Raw genomic sequence first — 21,730 nt, 5'->3', positions numbered from 1 at the left:
AACTGAAAAAATGAAAAAAATGAAAAAACTGAAAAAAAGAAAAAAAATGAAAAAAATGAAAAAAATGAAAAAATGAAAAATATGAAAAAAAAACTGAAAAAATGAAAAAAATGAAAATTATGAAAATTATGAAAAAAATGAAAATTATGAAAAATGAAAAAAATGAAAAAAAAAAAAATTGTTCCCCATACTGGTTGATGGTTGATCGTCCGTCACATACAAATATATATACAAATATACATACAAATATATATACAAATATACATATATATTTAGCGACAGTCCGTTTTTATATATAGTATTCGTTTAATTGCTGAATGTCCTCCTTTTTTTACAGAAAATCCTCCTTTTTAGACCCATCTGCCCTCCTTTATCAAATTATCATCTGGCAACCCTACCCGCACCCCTCAGTTAGTGGCGACAAGATCTCCAACGAAATTTGTATGTAATGCCATGGTTATTCTAGATCTGCGGTCTCTAAGTATTTAAAAAACCAAAGATGGAGATACAAGAAAGAAATCGTGAGCAAAGGAACGGGATCGCCGTGAAAGGACAACTCTGGAACAAACACCGGCAAAATCGTTTCAAGTTCAAATTTTCCATAAAACTGAATTGCAAATAACTTTAAATCGTATATCTTCCATTAAAATAAAAATTTGTAAATTAAATGCACCAAATAAAAAAACTGCGTTTTCCAACAAATGAGCGAAATGCTTTTACCGGGCTTTGGAACTAGACGACTCATATGTCGGCGTAAAGTGTTTTTGAATTGAGCTGAAATTGGACTTTCAACCGTCATTTTGGAAAATTGTCTATTTTGTATTTTCCGCAGCCCTGGCGCGAACTCGGTCGTGGGCGTCGGGCGACCTCTGCCCCGTTGCACCGGATGGCCTTCGTCGTGAAAAGGTTCGGAGCCGCTGAGTGTTGTGTTCCGCCTCGGATCGATGATGGAAACTTCAGGGGGGCGCATGATCGGCATCAAAGGACCATTTGTTGCCGGACACGATGGCCGGCAACAATACGGACGCTGACTCAAAATCGGACAGCACGTCAACAAGACCAGACGTCAACACGTCGGTAGCCTAACATTGGACACCGCGCCCGACACCGACGCGACAAAAGCCGCGAAAATGATCGAAGAGGACGACAACGACGACCGGGATGACTCCAAGAGGTTTGTCACCCACCGGTTTCAATATAAATATGCATGCACGTATATATGAATGTGTATGCACACATTGTACATGCATGCATTACGTCAAATGTGTGTGTGGTCTTACGTAAAGCGTAAACCACTACCGTGCATTATTACACCTACGTTTATATATTTGTTTATTATACATACGTGCTGTATTACGATTTTCCGCGCGATAACTCTTCCATATGTTTTTCCATTTTCAAATCGTTCGAAATTCACGTTTATATACGTACATAAATATATATTGCAGTGTTATTTTCCAGTGACGTTTTTGTATTGCTCCAATTGTTGAGTGTGTGTGTGTGTGTGTGCGTGTGTTGCTAGGGCTACCATATCTATTTGTTATAGTTGTTTTACCCGGCTTCGCTCAGTGTTTGTAATATAAACAAACACCTTATAGTGTATGGCGAATCTAATGGTAAATTTTCGTTTGTTTTTTTTTACATACCTCCTTTGAATTTCACATGGTTTTCGTGTTAGTGGTCATTTTTTATATCTCTTATCCGATCGTTTTTATTCAATTTATTTGAATCGAAAAAAATGTAATATTCAAACAATTGAATTGTCGTCGTAGAGACTTTGTTTTGTTTGCGAAGTTCCCAACTATACTTAAATATAAAGTCTCTTTCGAAATTATATATTAGACTAGTTGTTTTACCCGGCTTCGCTCAGTGTTTGTAATATAAACAAACGGCTTATATGGTAAATTTTCGTTTGTTTTTTTTTATATTTATTTGAATCGAAAAAAATGTAATATTCAAACAATTGAACTGTCGTCGTAAAGACTTTGTTTTGTTTGCAAAGTTCCCAACTATACTTAAATACAAAGTCTCTTTCTAAATTATATATTAGACTAGTTGTTTTACCCGGCTTCACTCAGTGTTTGTAATATAAACAAACGGCTTATATGGTAAATTTTCGTTTGTTTTTTTATTCAATTTATTTGAATCGAAAAAAATGTAATATTCAAGCAATTGAATTGTCGTCGTAGAGACTTTGTTTTGTTTGCAAAGTTCCCAACTATACTTAAATACAAAGTCTCTTTCGAAATTATATATTAGACTAGTTGTTTTACACGGCTTCGCTCGGTATTTGTAATATAAACAAACAGCTTATAGTATATGGCGAATCTAATGGTAAATTTTCGTTTGTTTTTTTATTCAATTTATTTGAATCGAAAAAAATGTAATATTCAAGCAATTGAATTGTCGTCGTAGAGACTTTGTTTTGTTTGCAAAGTTCCCAACTATACTTAAATACAAAGTCTCTTTCGAAATTATATATTAGACTAGTTGTTTTACACGGCTTCGCTCGGTATTTGTAATATAAACAAACAGCTTATAGTATATGGCGAATCTAATGGTAAATTTTCGTTTGTTTTTTTATTCAATTTATTTGAATCGAAAAAAATGTAATATTCAAGCAATTGAATTGTCGTCGTAGAGACTTTGTTTTGTTTGCAAAGTTCCCAACTATACTTAAATACAAAGTCTCTTTCGAAATTATATATTAGACTAGTTGTTTTACACGGCTTCGCTCGGTATTTGTAATATAAACAAACAGCTTATAGTATATGGCGAATCTAATGGTAAATTTTCGTTTGTTTTTTTATTCAATTTATTTGAATCGAAAAAAATGTAATATTCAAGCAATTGAATTGTCGTCGTAGAGACTTTGTTTTGTTTGCAAAGTTCCCAACTATACTTAAATACAAAGTCTCTTTCGAAATTATATATTAGACTAGTTGTTTTACACGGCTTCGCTCGGTATTTGTAATATAAACAAACAGCTTATAGTATATGGCGAATCTAATGGTAAATTTTCGTTTGTTTTTTTATTCAATTTATTTGAATCGAAAAAAATGTAATATTCAAGCAATTGAATTGTCGTCGTAGAGACTTTGTTTTGTTTGCAAAGTTCCCAACTATACTTAAATACAAAGTCTCTTTCGAAATTATATATTAGACTAGTTGTTTTACACGGCTTCGCTCGGTATTTGTAATATAAACAAACAGCTTATAGTATATGGCGAATCTAATGGTAAATTTTCGTTTGTTTTTTTATTCAATTTATTTGAATCGAAAAAAATGTAATATTCAAGCAATTGAATTGTCGTCGTAGAGACTTTGTTTTGTTTGCAAAGTTCCCAACTATACTTAAATACAAAGTCTCTTTCGAAATTATATATTAGACTAGTTGTTTTACACGGCTTCGCTCGGTATTTGTAATATAAACAAACGGCTTATATGGTAAATTTTCGTTTGTTTTTTTTTATATTTATTTGAATCGAAAAAAATGTAATATTCAAACAATTGAACTGTCGTCGTAAAGACTTTGTTTTGTTTGCAAAGTTCCCAACTATACTTAAATACAAAGTCTCTTTCGAAATTATATATTAGACTAGTTGTTTTACCCGGCTTCACTCAGTGTTTGTAATATAAACAAACGGCTTATATGGTAAATTTTCGTTTGTTTTTTTTTTTATATTTATTTGAATCGAAAAAAATGTAATATTCAAGCAATTAAATTGTCGTTGTAGAGACTTTGTTTTGTTTGCAAAGTTCCCAACTATACTTAAATACAAAGTCTCTTTCGAAATTATATATTAGACTAGTTGTTTTACACGGCTTCGCTCGGTATTTGTAATATAAACAAACAGCTTATAGTATATGGCGAATCTAATGGTAAATTTTCGTTTGTTTTTTTATTCAATTTATTTGAATCGAAAAAAATGTAATATTCAAGCAATTGAATTGTCGTCGTAGAGACTTTGTTTTGTTTGCAAAGTTCCCAACTATACTTAAATACAAAGTCTCTTTCGAAATTATATATTAGACTAGTTGTTTTACACGGCTTCGCTCGGTATTTGTAATATAAACAAACAGCTTATAGTATATGGCGAATCTAATGGTAAATTTTCGTTTGTTTTTTTATTCAATTTATTTGAATCGAAAAAAATGTAATATTCAAGCAATTGAATTGTCGTCGTAGAGACTTTGTTTTGTTTGCAAAGTTCCCAACTATACTTAAATACAAAGTCTCTTTCGAAATTATATATTAGACTAGTTGTTTTACACGGCTTCGCTCGGTATTTGTAATATAAACAAACAGCTTATAGTATATGGCGAATCTAATGGTAAATTTTCGTTTGTTTTTTTATTCAATTTATTTGAATCGAAAAAAATGTAATATTCAAGCAATTGAATTGTCGTCGTAGAGACTTTGTTTTGTTTGCAAAGTTCCCAACTATACTTAAATACAAAGTCTCTTTCGAAATTATATATTAGACTAGTTGTTTTACACGGCTTCGCTCGGTATTTGTAATATAAACAAACAGCTTATAGTATATGGCGAATCTAATGGTAAATTTTCGTTTGTTTTTTTATTCAATTTATTTGAATCGAAAAAAATGTAATATTCAAGCAATTGAATTGTCGTCGTAGAGACTTTGTTTTGTTTGCAAAGTTCCCAACTATACTTAAATACAAAGTCTCTTTCGAAATTATATATTAGACTAGTTGTTTTACACGGCTTCGCTCGGTATTTGTAATATAAACAAACAGCTTATAGTATATGGCGAATCTAATGGTAAATTTTCGTTTGTTTTTTTATTCAATTTATTTGAATCGAAAAAAATGTAATATTCAAGCAATTGAATTGTCGTCGTAGAGACTTTGTTTTGTTTGCAAAGTTCCCAACTATACTTAAATACAAAGTCTCTTTCGAAATTATATATTAGACTAGTTGTTTTACACGGCTTCGCTCGGTATTTGTAATATAAACAAACAGCTTATAGTATATGGCGAATCTAATGGTAAATTTTCGTTTGTTTTTTTATTCAATTTATTTGAATCGAAAAAAATGTAATATTCAAGCAATTGAATTGTCGTCGTAGAGACTTTGTTTTGTTTGCAAAGTTCCCAACTATACTTAAATACAAAGTCTCTTTCGAAATTATATATTAGACTAGTTGTTTTACACGGCTTCGCTCGGTATTTGTAATATAAACAAACAGCTTATAGTATATGGCGAATCTAATGGTAAATTTTCGTTTGTTTTTTTATTCAATTTATTTGAATCGAAAAAAATGTAATATTCAAGCAATTGAATTGTCGTCGTAGAGACTTTGTTTTGTTTGCAAAGTTCCCAACTATACTTAAATACAAAGTCTCTTTCGAAATTATATATTAGACTAGTTGTTTTACACGGCTTCGCTCGGTATTTGTAATATAAACAAACAGCTTATAGTATATGGCGAATCTAATGGTAAATTTTCGTTTGTTTTTTTATTCAATTTATTTGAATCGAAAAAAATGTAATATTCAAGCAATTAAATTGTCGTCGTAGAGACTTTGTTTTGTTTGCAAAGTTCCCAACTATACTTAAATACAAAGTCTCTTTCGAAATTATATATTAGACTAGTTGTTTTACACGGCTTCGCTCGGTATTTGTAATATAAACAAACAGCTTATAGTATATGGCGAATCTAATGGTAAATTTTCGTTTGTTTTTTTATTCAATTTATTTGAATCGAAAAAAATGTAATATTCAAACAATTGAATTGTCGTCGTAGAGACTTTGTTTTGTTTAAGAAGTTCCCAACCAAAGATATATACATACTTAAATATGAAGTGTCTTTCGAAATTATGTATAAGACTAGTTGTTTTACACGGCTTCGCTCGGTATTTTCAATATGTATGCATAAACAAACAGCTTAAACATGGCTAATCTAAAAGTAAATATTCATTTGTTTTTTATTAAATTTATTTGAATCGAAAAAAATGTATATTGAATCGTCGTCATATAAATTTTGATTTGTTTTCGATGTTACCAACCAACAATACATACAAACTAACAAAGTCTCTTTCGAAAGTATATATTGGATTTTTCGCGGGGAAAATTTTCTTTGGCGCGGTTAACGCTTACATATCTTTTTTTTAAGAAGTATGTATATATATGTACATAGGTATGTGTGTCCAACCTTTTTCAGATTGGGGCTCATTTTTACAAGGGTTTTCTTAGTTTTTTTCATATAAACTTTCACGGCGATCGACTGTAATATATAATAAACTTATTAGAATTTTTATTGTTGCTTTTTTATGGTCATTTTAAGCCTTTGAGTGCTGAAGTCTTTTCTGTTGAAAGCCCGCCATGCTGAAAATTTCCAACTAGAATTATTTAGAAATCCAATAGAAAACAAGTATAAAAATTTTAGCTAATCCAAACAAATCCTAGATCACTACCGCCGAGGATTTCTAGTTTTCTAAAGGTGTGTTTTAAGACTCTAATATATGTATCTTACAACAATATAAAATAAGCAAAAGAAGTCTGTTAATGAATGTATTTTTCCAAAACTAGTTCCGTCTTCTTCATTGTTGTTAAAATGTAATTCTCACAATCTAAATACCAATCCACAATCTAAAATACTCGACAGTTAGAGATTTCCATCGGGTGATTCTGCTATGGTTATAAATTCAGAAATTCCGATGTAAACCAATCTTTATCAATGTTGACAAATGAATAACAATGACAAATGATTACACGACCCATGTTCAATGCATTTTTTTTCAATGCTACCTTTAAAGGCAGGTAGTATTCTTGTTTACTTTCGGCATGCTCAACATACAACACCTATCGGTGTTTTTCAGCATTCAAAGGGTTAAAAGGAAAAATATCGTTGAATAACTGTAGAAACAAAATAATTTTAATATTTTCCTCATTTCGTGCGTCATCTTTCAAATTTAAAAAATGAATTAAATCCTTTTTTTGTAGTTCTCATATCCATGGCGATGATTTTATTCAAACGAATTAATTGACGGTATCATATCGGTGATGATTTTTGATTTCCCCTGCAATTCAGAAATCATCTCATTCAATTTTGATGTTAGGTCCATTCTTCTAGCCACGTGGCCTGCCCATTGTCATTTCAATCTAGTCACTCTATCCACTCCTCTTGTCATACTTCTCACCAACGTATTCCGTTTCCTGGCCTACCTCGTTATGCCAAGCATACAACGATTCATACTTTTTGAGTGCATTAAACTTGACGTTCAATAACCAAATTTCACATCCATACGTCATCACTGGCAAAACACATTGATCGATGATCTTTTTCTTCGGGCAAAGTGGCATTTTTGATTTAAAAACCGCATTCATTCGTCCAAATGCACTCCATCCTAATTTCTTACGTCTCTTTATTTCTCCTTCATTACTACCGGACATAAATATAAATAATTATTTACTACTTCTACTATTTTATCATCAAATGAAATGAAGGCATGCAATAATTATTAAACATTAGTTTGATCTTATCTACGTTAATTTTTAACCCTACTTTCTCCAGCTGTGTTAGTTAGTTCAGTCTGTGTTAGTCTATTTATGTCTGTTAGTATAAAGTTATACAGAAAAATATAGGTACATTGTCATCTTTCACCAGATTGGTTTGTTCGTAGATAAAATAAAAACATACAAAGATACATGTATTTTTGAAAGCCAAGGTCGCTAAAAATCTTCTCGAGTGATTTATAATGTAAGTTATTGGTTTATAATATCGTTATAGTTATTTATAATGTTAGTACGTGCAAGGGTCATAAATTAGTTTATAAAACTATATAAAAAAAATTATGTCTTGTAGATTTTAAGACTACTAGACCTAAACATTATTTTTTCCGCAAAAGAAAGTAAATGGTATATTAGTAATTGATTTTCGATTGCATATATATATACATATGTATACCTATAACAAATGTAAAACAATGAGAAGCGTATCGAAAAATAATCCATTGAAAGCATTATGAGTTTATCCACTTTTTATATTTTTCTTCTATATGTATGTAGCCGAAAATATTACTGGATATATTTTATAAATTATTTTATTTCAAATTTTATTCTCTATTCAATCCCATTTTTATTTAAGTAACAAATAACTTTATAAACATATAAATTAGTTACTATATACCTATACAGGGTGTTTGGTACCCTTCAAGGCTTTGTATCGAGCTACCAAACACCCTGCATATACCAGTCTACATATACATTACGTAGTAACTATCACTAATTATATCTACATATGTACGCATTGATGTTATAATTATTTTAATTTATTAATAAGCAACAATACCGTTGCTTAGTAAGAAAAATCGCCTACCACTATTTCCCATCGAAATTTTTGATCATGGCTTTTTGAAAATGCTCTACCGTCTTTGAGCCAATTCACGATCTATAGATTCTCTCCCAATTTTTCACCTAAATTTTCACGGCCATTGTGTTATTTATTTTTTTAGTACTTTAAAGTTAAATATATTCATTTTAAAAGGTAAAGTTCACAAAAAAACAGCAGAAACAAAATAATTTTAATATATGTATATAAATAAAAAGGCCATATAACCGATTTTGGAAGCTTGTATTAAAACATTTTTCATACAATCCGAATCTTGCTTTATAGAAGTTTCATATTTTCTGGAAATTATGTAAATTTTTGAGCAGATTCCGAATGTAGGTCGTTGCTGATGTGTATCAAACTGTTACCGATAGGTTCAAGGTGACAATTTTCTTCAATGAGATTTCATTAAACTCGTCTCGGGATCCAAAAAATGATTAATATCAATGACGATTATTTTAATAAATTAATAAATTGGTATCAGTGTATGACGAATCTATTCTTACAGAAATAATGACCTTCGTATATTACACGCATTTAAAACTTGTGTACATGAATGCAAATCATGTACAGGTACATTGATATATACATATGTATGTATATACAATTTTGAATTGTGGAAAATAATTTTGTCGTTTGAGAAATGCGAATTAAATACAATTAATTGTATTATTTTTTTGAATATTTTTTTGGGATACACATTTTTTACAGTGCGAAGCCAAAGTTCATTCGCAATTTATTCGCAAAGTTCATTCGCAATTTCGCAATTCTACATAAGAGAATTGAAATATACTTATTATATGGCAAAAAAAAATGCTTTGTGGAATCATTAAGCCCGAATATGTATATATATTTTTTTTTCAGTGAAATAATCAGCCAAAAATATTTTTTGCAAATTTAAAGACAGATATTTCGCTCATTTCTGCGACAGTGTGAAAAAATATATTCTTGTTTCTGCATAATAATTAATTATGTATCTAAATTTTATATACAATGTAGGATCGCTAATCTTCTCATACGATTACTTTCACTGCAAGATACCAAGATCAATACGAGAAATAATAATTCATGTGTTGACAAAAACTAGAATATTTAAAAATTTCTAATAGAAATAAGTTATTACAAATTTATGTTAATTTTTATAAAATTGAAATACTCGAGATTGCTAATAAGTGAAACGTAAAGGAGGTTTGTAAAAAACGTTCTTCTTTTAGAAAATGTAAAGTTTTAGGTTTGTATTTGACAATAACATTATTAATAAATAACAATCAAGAAATAAATTACATTATTTGACGATGCACAGGTACATAAAATTGATCAATTAAAAACCATTGAAATAAATTCAAACAAACAAAATATTGGAAATTCTTCAATATTCTTGTGCATTTGGCTGTTATCGAAATTAAAATGAATTTCATCAAATGGAGGGGGGGGGGTGCCTGTGTTTCAGCCCCCATTTAATTTCTTTATTTTTGCTCGATTTAATATTATATTAATATATGTAATTTAATATTATATTAATAATGTAATATGTAAATCGGAAATTCAAATTGCAATGACTTTGCAATACATATATACATATGTATGCATGTATTACTCAAAACGTCGTTGCAATTTATAAACATGCAGCTATTATCTAATAACACGTATGCGTATGCTTCTTCGTTCAATACATACATATATTATGTGTACATATAAAATTATAGATAATCGCTTAATTCAGTTTGTACAAGTTATCAGTGTATATTTATAAAGCACATGTCTCTATATTTTGCAGTCGAAGTGTATTTTCAATAATAATATTTTCCAACTGGCGTTTTAGGTCATTCATATTCGAATACAATTCAACTAGTAAGTGATAGCTCTACAGGCGAAAATATACTCTCAACAATGTGCACCAATTGTAATACATATAACAGTTGAGTTTTGACAGCTCTAATGTTATAGAATTAAATAATGCGTTAATATTTTCTGGGTTTTACGAATAAAGGTAATGAGTTTTGTATTACGATGACTCCAAGATTGTGTTCAAAACGAAAATGTGACTTTTCAACTCAATTTAGAGTGATTTTTTTCGCGAAAATCTAACCATCCCATCTTACCTGGTACCAACTTGTAGTTGAAGTATATTTTCAGTTGTAATATATGTATTTTGACCAGTTGGAATGTAATTCGGCATATGAATCAACTTACCAAATTATATAACAACTGAAAATACACTTCAACTATAACTTGAGCTACCTAATTTATTGATATCCAAACCGGGACATTTTAATTGTATTCCCCCCTCCCCCCTCCCATTTTTTTTGTAAAAAGCGTAAACTTAACAATTTACATTTAAGATCCCTCCTTTTATAAACTAGTATTTCATTTCTTTTTTTCCAGTTAATTTAATTATTTTAATATTAAATGAAATTAATTACATATTGCCAAAGAAGATTGAAATAATATTTGATTTTCTCAACCTCGCTTTTCTTGCTTTTTTAACCATGGATGTGGTGAGAATGAGATTCGTGCATTTTTATGGAGTTTCATAACTGCGGGGGGTCGGTATTTCTGAACAATGAAAGGTCAATAGGCAATTCGGGACATTTGGATGTCCCGAAAGGTCACTTCGGGACGCCGAGACGAGAGGCTCGGCGGGACAAACCCGAATACCGGGACGCCTGATAGCCCTAACTATAACGGTAGTTGGTACCAGGTTAGATGGAATATATTCCAATCAGTCAAAATATATTACAGCTGGAAAATACACTTCAACTGTAACAAATGCAGGTATACATTTAAAAAAATTAAAAAAAAAAGACTTTATTTTACTGCGTGTTTCAATTCTTTTTCCGAGACCACTCGTTGAAATATCAACGGTCACAACGTTAGTAAATTAATAAATACGTAATCACGTGAAATATACGATAACAATAGATAGTGTAAACTCGTTATCCGTAACCCACACGCGAGCTTCTATTTAATATTAATATATTCCGCATACGATAAAATAAACTCCTGCTATCCGTTAGTTAGGGTTAGGTTATGTTGTTCGAACGCCGAAAACACGAATAAAGGTACTGGGTTGTGATATAAATACATTCGTACATAATTTCAGCTCAAATGATAACAATGGAAATAGTCAGACGCTTTATTACAGTACTTGGATTGGCTTTTAAATGGGAATAATTCACTAAAAATGCTAATCAATATGTGTAGTACATATTTGAGTCACTAATAAATGGGATGAAAATATTGTTAAATAGCTTTTTATTAGCTTCACTCTGTTCAGTTCAGTTAAATTTATGTCCGTCTAAAATTGTGATCCGATTTTGAACCACTTCCACTCTTCAGGTCCCTTTGATATCTTACCAACCACCGTTACAGGCTTAGCTAACAATGAAGTAAGTCAATGAAGCTGGAAAAGTTTAATCATTGACGAACTCATTAAAAATAACTACGGAATCTTGTGTCAAATCGAAGCGATGACAGCTAGCTATCCAAACATGGCTTTCTACCGCCCCTTCTCTCACAGGCTAAACAATTATACATAACAGCAACTTTCTTCACTCTGATTTTTTTTCTTTTTTTTTTTAATGTTCTTTGTCATATCGTGAGACAAAAACCAGCGGGATGGTGGTTAGCATATTATGCTTTCGAGCAGAGTGGTCATGGGTTCGAGTCCCACTAGAGTCCCGCTGCTTGCTCTGCGACTCCAGTTCGATTGTTTCTTATATAAGAGTTTGCCTGATTTTTCTGATTTTCATTGAAACCATGGTTCTTGTAATATTATCATCTCCTTTCCTATCTCTCTTGCTAATAATGCAAGTTATTCGCCGTCTTGAGGTTCGCCAATTTGATTAAAAAATTTTCTCCATAGATATCACTGGAGATGTTTTATTGATATTCATAGCTGTATTATAAAAAATATATACAGCATTTCAACACAAGTAATTGGAACTAAACAAAAATTGAATTGAAAGAAAAATTGAAAGATTGATAATAGGTATTCCAAGAGCAAAATTTTGTAATCAATGATGGATCATTTTGCAACACTCACAGTCAGTTCATCTGGCGATTTTTTTTTTTTGTGGATGTGTCTGTACCAAATCTAAAATAAATAAATATAGATAATTGGACGATTCAAATAAATTTAACTAAATGAAACCTTACATTAACATTTTATTCATTCTTCTATCGCCTTCACTCTTCTCTGATTTCCGTGACTTCATTATCATCGCTCTTCTTTGCCCAATCATATTTTTCCGATGTTTTCGTTTTTTGACTCTTGACGTGACTCTTTTTCCCCTTTTATATAATTATAGAATTCAATGCATGACATTTTATAATTTAAAGTACATTGAATAATGCTTTTAATTGCGCTTATCTGTGCATTGGGTTTTAATTAATGAGAACACACGTTCAACATGTGCATTGTGCGGTGGGATGGCGAACAAGTATTGGCACATTTTCAGTAGATTAGCTTTTCTTTCTGTCTCTTCAGTTTTTTTGAAATAGTATAACCATTTATCATGTTTCGTTTTCCATTCTTCGGCTTTTTTATTTTCGATAAATGACGTCATATACATTACTTCCCCATAGATTGAATCCGTGAACAATATTCCCATTTCACTTAAATAAGCAATAGTTTTTTCAACATGTTCAAATTCGGGTACTTCATGGAGATTCTATAGGTATATATGTCTGCTTTAGGTCATCGACTTTAGAGAGTCTTTAATTGGCAGATAAGTTTCTGACCTCTGAGAAGCCGCTGCGGTAAACAAATCATTGAAAAGTTGTCTGTCGATTTACATATCTACAGGCTTTCATTCTTAAATATCTACATAGATATCCTACCGATGTTTTCATCACGGTTCTCCTGCTTATTCCTTCGGAATTGTGATAACTTTGTCTTGGCTTCTCCAGCGTCATGACACAAGATCATTTCTTCCACGTCTATTTCATTTATTGCTAAAAAAATTTCACTATATACATATGTACATATAATATCGTCCTATGATTACTACAGATTTGAGCTGTCATCACGTATGTATGTATCTATGGGGTTTGGTGCAAACGATCGACAAGCGCCAGACAGACTGAACCACAGATTAACTGGATGGCTGCTTTAAACGCAATTCTCGACTTCACGAATGATAGATTGCACATCAGATGACTAGTAACCTGTCGATGTGCACAGATGCAATTATTAAAATGGTAATTATTAAAATTGAGTTGGATCTTTCTGGCGAGTTTAATAAGGCAAAATTCGGAACTAAAGTATCAGAAGCACAGAACGTATACAGAGTAGGTATGTTGGGATTTCGGGAAGATTTCGCTTAGGGTAAGTGCGAGCAGTGCGCACGCATAAGCTACACGTGTCGTTAATCTGTGGTTCAGTCTGTCTGGCGCTTGTCGATCGTTTGCACCGCATCGGTATGTATGTATAACCATCAGCTAAAACTCTTGGCCATAATTTTATCGTGGAAGCAAACATTTATCGTGGAAGGTTTAATGACTTCTTGATACTGTGTATCAATCTTTATTAAATTAAAAATTTTCAATAGACTTTTAGAAGGTCTTTACTCGTAATAGTTCTTAAAAACTATAATCATCCAATACGTTACGGTTTGTATGTAGAAGAGAGGTAGTGTCGCGAGGACTATTAGATCTATGTAGGGCTAATTGACTGTATAATTGTATACATATGTATGTATATTGTAACATATATTGTACAAACATATCTCTCATTCTTACAAGTTGCATCACAATGGTCAAGGTTGAGGTTGTCAAAGTCACAATGTCAGACAGAAGTAACATACCATTTAATCTCGTACACTCATTCACTCACTCCTGGTGTCGATCGATATAATAATTCACACAAATTAAAACCTGAAAAGTATATTTAAATAACGTTGTTGACGATTATTTCCTTGTTAGATCGGTCAGTGTGTCACGGTCGCTTTGCGTTTGCACCTGCAGTGATGATAAACATACATACTTACATACATATCTCTGCTTTTAGAAAACGTTATTATCTAACTCCGGATTTGATATGTCTAAAAGTGAACTATTAAGATTTAAATATCATCAAAGATGTCGTATGTGTATAAAGAGTGTTAATTTTCAAAAAGATGCTTAATATAAATTAATATTATGTATATGATGTTACCTACATATGTATGAACGTGTTACGGTGAAATTATAACTACACTGACGTTTCGGTGAATTTATATCCGATTTTGCATTCACTAGTTATATTTTCACTACGGAAATTATGTATGTATGTACTGTCATGTTCCAAAATGCAGTTTATATATTTTTGAAATTACTTGTTAACAAACCAAGATTTCTTTACTATCATAAAAACGTTACATTTATGTTATTGGTAGATATATTCGAAAACTACTGATTTAATTATGGAACGATGATGAATTTAAAATGAGATACATACGTAGAATTTTGTTTCACTAATAAACTTTGGTTTACTTTGTTCTGCTGCTGTGCTGACCGTCACTTGCGGGGTCGATATTAATGACTACCACTCTCGGAGTCTCGATGGTGATAACTAACTTATGTGATCGAATCGTGATCTATATAAATTATTTTTATCATTTGGGTTGGGCAAAGTCAGGCAGTCCTGACTTTGCCCAACTTCATATCTGACTATCCCTTTACAGTAATTTTAATAGACTTAGTGAATTTGATTATTGTGGGAACTACATTGATAAGTGAGGTACATAACAGTACGTATGTATGTATATAATCACAGACTCTGATAATTGAAATTATAATTTTTTAAAGTTCAGTTATAGTTACGGTGACCATAAGTCTCTTATTTAAGTGGAAAGTCCTTTATTTCAATCATATGTCTTCTTTATTTATTTTCTGAAACTGACTGATTTTGTCCTATATTATGTAAAATAAATCCTCGATGTAAAGTGTAAAAAAAAGTTTCGCAATATTGTGCTGATAGATATTACAATTCATACCATAATATCTATCAGCACAATATTGCGATTAAAGTACAATTCATAGATGCCTCGTGAATTTACGAGTTTTCAGTGTCTCGTAATTCAGCGACTGTAATAAAATATGCTGCATTGTTTGGCCAGGAAGGTGCATTGGGGTTTACCTGTATGGCCTTCTTGGTATAAAAATGTAATAAAATAAATACATGAGGTTTTTTGTGATCATAAGAAAATTTGACCTTTAAGATTTTCATTTGTGAACTGAAATAATATTGGCTCACCCAAATCCTAACAGGAACATGTTAAGAGATGCATAAATTTTACGAATCTGTCATTGAATGATCATATAACTGAGACAACGCTTTCGTTGAAATAAAAGTACGTCCCTTTTGTGGACAAATATCCAAAGGGTATCTTTTTATCTAATACATTTAATATATTTGATGAAATGTCGTCTTGTGCCATCAATAATAATGATTGAATAATGGCGCTAAAATCCCCCTGTATTTACAACTTAAATGTGTGTAAGCTGAAATTTTTAAATAGTTCACACACAAAAATGAATTCATAAATTGTTGAATTTTGCTTTTTTCTCCCTGAATTAAATTCCTCCCACTGCATTAGTATTTTCATTGAAGAAAAATATGTAAGTCAGTGAAAAATCCCAATTAAAAAAAAAAAAAAAAAAAAACATGCAACTCTCATACAAATCGTATGTATGGATGTATGTGCGTAAATATTTATATACATATGTACATTCCTAAAAAATATATTTGTTTTATGAAATTTGTCGAGACTCGTTTTTCCGACTTTTTCGGTGTATTTCGTCGTCGAATTTGTGTATACATATGTGTCATATGTTAAAGTTGAAGTGTATTCCATCTAAACCTGGTACCCTAATAGTTGAAGTGTATTTTCAGTTGTAATATATGTTGACTAGTTGGAATATATTCCGTCTAACCTACGCAAGTTGATTCATATGACGAATTACATTCCGACTGGTCAAAATATATTACAACTGAAAATACATCTTAACTTAATGTTGGGACCAGGTCTATATAGAGACGTTAGGTTTTCGTCAAAACGTCACTCGACTAGTAAATTTATTTGAAAATTCACATTTTTGATTTGAACACATTCTTAGAGATATCGTAATACAGAAATCATTACCTTTATTCATAAAACCCAGCAAATATGAACGCATTATTTGATTCTAAAGCATTCGTAATAACATCAGACCTGTGAAAACTCAACTGTTATATCGCACATTGTTCAAAGTATATTTTCGCTTGTAGATATATTGTTTCCTAGTTGATTTGTATTCGAATATGAATGATCTAAAACGCCAGTTGGAATATATTACAACTGAAAATATACTTTGACTGTAACATACATACAAAACACATCTACGAAAATGTTTTACATATTGAATTACTTATTTTACGAGATAAACTATTAAAAAAGTGTAGCTTAAAAATCTATGATCTATGATCACAACATCTATATTATTTATATTATTTAAAACTTGGACCATTGTGGCATTACAGGAATTCCTAATGCGCCACAATGGTCATAAATATAACAGAAAAGAAACAAAATAAATTAACAATATAGAAATTAATACATATTGATAATATGTCGGATATATCAAAGGTATTACAGACATATATACAAATGGGCAATGGGCAATTGGGCAATGGTAGCCAGAAGAATGGACGATAGACGGATGAAAGTAGTATTTAAATGGTACCCAAGATAATGCAAATGGGTGCAAGGAAGGTCGCGGAATAAATGAATGGATGAAGTAATAAAAAAATTATAGAATGAGATGAATGAATGTTGACCAAAAGAGATAAGAGTGAAAGTGTTTTGAAAAGGCCTTCATCCAGCAGTGGATGAAGATTAGTGGTAAGTTATAATGATGCTGATATATTATATGTATGTATGTATGCAGATATTAGCGGGTGTCTGTATAATTATTTTTACTTTATCTATGTACGTAGTAACAATAGATGAAGTTTTGTGATCATGCGAAAATTCGAAATTACGCGCTACAACCATATACACAACGAAAGCATTTAAATTGCAATTACCGCTTGAGTAAGTACGTTTAGATAAAAACAAAAAATATTGAGATAGAAAACCAATCCTTATAAACGAGATGAAATAAAAAATTTGCCAAATGAATGCAAAATAGCACGGAGATAAAATCCGTAAAAAAAATATATTTTTGACTTTTAAAATTTGCTAGACAATTAATTAGAAGTATTTTAAAGCAATAAAATATAACAATCATTAGAAAAAATATCTGACTATTGATTCCAATACTCACTTTGAGTGTAACAATCCTAAATTTTGAGTTAAAGACCGCAAAAGCCAAAAAACTGTAAATATCGCGGATTTTTTTAAACGCTCCTATCTCGTAAACGATCACCCACCAACAAAAATCAATATCAAATTCGAATTCAGTGGGTCAAACTTAGTAAAGATTGGTTAGTCTCCGCTCTGGTAACTCAAAAACGTGATTTTTTGTTGCTCAGTGTAATTATACTGATTTTAAATAATAAAAAAAAAATTGAACAAAATCCGACAACCGGAAGTAGAACTTCTGTCTTGTTTTTTACTCTGAACAAGTTTTTAATTTGTTCTTTAATTTGTTCGAAACAAAAATATCGGGAAACCATAGAGCCGAATGTACCACAGCAATTTATAATCCATCCCACGTTTTAGGAATTGTAATGCGAACTCAATTATAAAGTTGAAACATTTATTTACATTAAAAAAACGTGTGCTTTAAAACGTGGGTTTTAAAATTCGACAGCGCCGATCAAAACAAATATACATACATTGCGGCTCCCGGAAAAATGCACTGAATAGGGGCGCAATTTCGAAAAATCATAATTTTCAAAAAATAGCTTATTCCACAAAAAAAGGGGTAAAAGTCGGAATTGTCGTCAGGGCGGACCCTCTAGGCTCGGAAGTGAGACTCTATTGCGTTAGTTCTCCTTGAGCATCTTCGAAAGTTTGGATGTCTCGAGAGTGCAGTTATCTCAAGTGCATTTATCCGTATATAGTATTTATGCATGAGCCGTTTTATTTGAAAGTGGCGAAAGTATATGTACATATATATATACTGAATGAGATAATCACTATATGAGTATTATATACATATACATACTTACTATATAGTGTATAGAATAGCAAGCAGCATGGCTCACTGGTTGCGTTGATACTAAGCACCGAGAAGTCACCGGGTTCGATCCCGTAAGCTGACCGTGATTGAAAAAAAATTATTCTGAGTATAATCTTTAATGCTGCTGGTCAAACTTGGATATTTCTCACTACGAGACGCTCGTTTCCTATCAGGGTTTGCCAATTTATCTGATTTAATTGTTGAGGTGGTTCCTCTATGAAATTGGCAAAAGCCATCCTACCCACTATGTCACCACTATTTGAATATGATTTCAAAAATGTATTATCTATAACATAGATGTCTCGCTAATTTGCTTACATATTGTGCATATAGTATTTGTATTATGCTTATATGTCTGGTCACAATGACGCGAGTATTATGTAATGTCACTGTGGCAAATATGTAAAGAAATATATAAATTTAATATACCAATGTACGTATGAGTAAACTATTCTATTCTGTACATACATATAATGCGTCACAGTGCATTTGAGTTTAAAGGCACACAGAATCGTACGTGATGGACCTGATCGTATTTTCCAGCTGGGAAGGGTGTTTCTTCAGGTCATTATTAATTCGAACAATTTAATTATTTCGACAAGTTTCTACTGAATTTCTTCAAATATTGGAAACACCATTATCAATCACTATCAAACCGATGTCGACACAAGGTTAAAATATTACCGAAAACACTACAGGGGTGATTTTTGACCTGGGTACTATAGCATAGATCAGGCGTGCTAGCATTTTTTTACTCTGTGTTTGCGCCTTAACACTTGTAGGATCCCAATTGGTAATGTTGTCATATACCGACTGCAGTATTGCAACGAATATATAATAAATACTATTGCAATTCACATCTTATGACGCAATAGTTGCAATGCAACTTGACTGGGCACACTGGCAGGGGCCATCAACCTTTAAAGTGCAATCCGTTTAAAAAGGTTAAAGTAGTTACAAAATAATGGATTAGAAGTATTATTAAATAATGGAACAGATTACTTTTGCTTTGTTTCTGCCAACTGTAAATCTATTTTTAACTATTAAAGCTTGTAAATAACCCTAGTTGAATATATTCCACCTATAAATAATGTTATTTAAAAAATGAAACGCCTCGATAACATTAGGTAAATTTGATCTACTATGAAATATTTTGATTTTTTAATTCAAAATACATATCACAATCATCATCATCATCTACAGCCGCTCACCATCCACTGCTAGATGAAAACCTCTCCAACACGCTTCCAGTCGTCTCTGTTTTGCGTGATTTTTATCCATCTCACCCCACACATTTTCCTAATGTCGTCTACCCATCTTCCCTACAGTTTTCCTGTACACCCTTTTGCATTCTCTCAGGTACCATTTTAGCACTTTTTGTGTCCACCTTTCGTCCATTCTTATAGCCACGTGACCCACCCATTACCATTTCAATCTCTTCACTCTGTCCACTATATCCACTACCCTTGTACTTATACTTCTCACCCACGTATTCCGTTTCCTGTCTTTTTTCGTTATGCCAATCATACAGCGCTCCATACTTCTTTGAGTGCATTGGATTTTATGTAGCATCTTGGTGTTCAGTGTCCAAGTTTCACATCCATACGTCATCACTGGCAAAACGCATTGATCAAAGATATTTTTCTTCAGACAGAGTGGCATTTTTGATTTAAAAACAGCATTCATCCGTCCAAATGCACTCCATCCTAATTTCATACGTCTCTTTATCTCTTCATCTTTACTACCAGACATGTCTGGTAGTAAAGATGAAGTTACGATACGTACATACATATATTTGGATTTCATCCCGTAAATTATTTTTGTTTTAGTAATAATGCTCACAAATTGGTTTAAAAAGTATAGCTAAAAAAGTAATCTGTGAACTTTGGTAACCTCTGTTATTTTGCAAAGTTTCAACGTATACGAATATTAATATCATTTACGAATCTGACGTAAACGTATTTACGAATCTGACAAATTTGCTCATTTTTTTTGATTTTAATTACCTTGAATTTACTTGGTTTCTTTTAAAAATTATATGACGTCCAATTAGCCTTTCTCACCCGTCACGCGGAGTGTTGTTTTTCGTGTTTTTTTGTTTTTTTCTTCTAATTTGCAAAGTTTCAACGTATACGAATATTAATATTATTTACGAATCTGACGTATACGTATTTACGAATCTGACGTAAGCGTATTTACGAATCTGACGTATGCGTATTTACAAATTTGCTAATTTTTTTGTTTTTTCTTTTAATTTGCAAAGTTTCAACGTATACGAATATTAATATTATTTACGAATCTGACGTATACGTATTTACGAATCTGACGTAAGCGTATTTACGAATCTGGCGTATGCGTATTTACGAATTACCTTGAATTTATTTGTTTTCTTTTAAAAATTATATGACGTCCAATAAGCCTTTCTCACCCGACACGTGGAGTGTTGTTTTTCGTGTTTTTTTTTTTTTTATTCTAATTTGCGCTCTTTTGTTTCAGAAAAACTCGTAACTTGAGCGAGAAAAAGAGACGGGACCAGTTCAACCTTCTGGTGAACGAGTTGAACGCCATGATATCGACTTCGAGCCGAAAAATGGACAAATCCACCGTTCTCAAATCGACAATATCCTTCCTCAAAAACCACAACGGTAAATATTCACGTTTATTGTATTCTTAGACGGAATCCATCATATAGTATATGTATGTATTTACATAAATTGCATTTGACATGCGGTACATTACATACATTACGATGTTGCTTTTTATCTCATTCAGTGATGCTAAATAATCTTTAGGGTGGACTATATACAGTCTTCAATATCGGAAAAATTTTCTTTAGAAAATCCATTTCATGAAAATTTTGTTGAACTCTCCCCTTTTTGTAACTTTTGCGACTTGCCTTTTAAAGTCTTCTGTTGACTTTGTTGATTGAACTTTTTTTTTTGTAATTCGAGTCATCTTAAATAACAACTTGAAACGAATATACGAGTACATATGTACATACATATATGTATTAGGTTGATGCATAAGTAACGTCGTATTTTACATATTGTTTTCAACCAATAGTTTTAGCATCTGTGCTTAAGAGGGCTGGACAGCAGCACCTTGTCCATACAAACGTACTATACTTCTCCCTTCCTCAATTATGGCACTAGAGAAATAATTTTTTAATATGCTATGGATATCCACCATTGGGGTGCATCTATCGTTTTATTTTTTTGATTAAT

General features: G+C 31.6%; 1 protein-coding gene across 2 annotated transcripts in view; it reads left to right on the top strand.

The window, feature by feature from the left end:
- The first annotated feature begins 866 nt into the window (after positions 1-866).
- The window catches only part of LOC143922970 (circadian locomoter output cycles protein kaput-like), a 37,948-nt gene continuing 17,084 nt past the window's right edge, over positions 867-21,730 (top strand). The window contains exons 1-2 of one of the 2 annotated variants that reach the window (XM_077446423.1): positions 867-1,174; positions 21,003-21,151. In XM_077446423.1, the coding sequence (XP_077302549.1) occupies positions 1,131-1,174; positions 21,003-21,151 (193 nt within the window). In that variant the 5' untranslated portion in view covers positions 867-1,130. The remainder of the gene's footprint in view (positions 1,175-21,002; positions 21,152-21,730) is intronic. The other variant, XM_077446422.1, reaches the window with a different exon arrangement.

Source organism: Arctopsyche grandis, chromosome 2 (genome assembly GCF_051622035.1).
Source record: "Arctopsyche grandis isolate Sample6627 chromosome 2, ASM5162203v2, whole genome shotgun sequence".
Lineage (NCBI taxonomy): Eukaryota > Metazoa > Arthropoda > Insecta > Trichoptera > Hydropsychidae > Arctopsyche > Arctopsyche grandis.
This window is presented reverse-complemented; position numbering and strand designations above follow the sequence as displayed.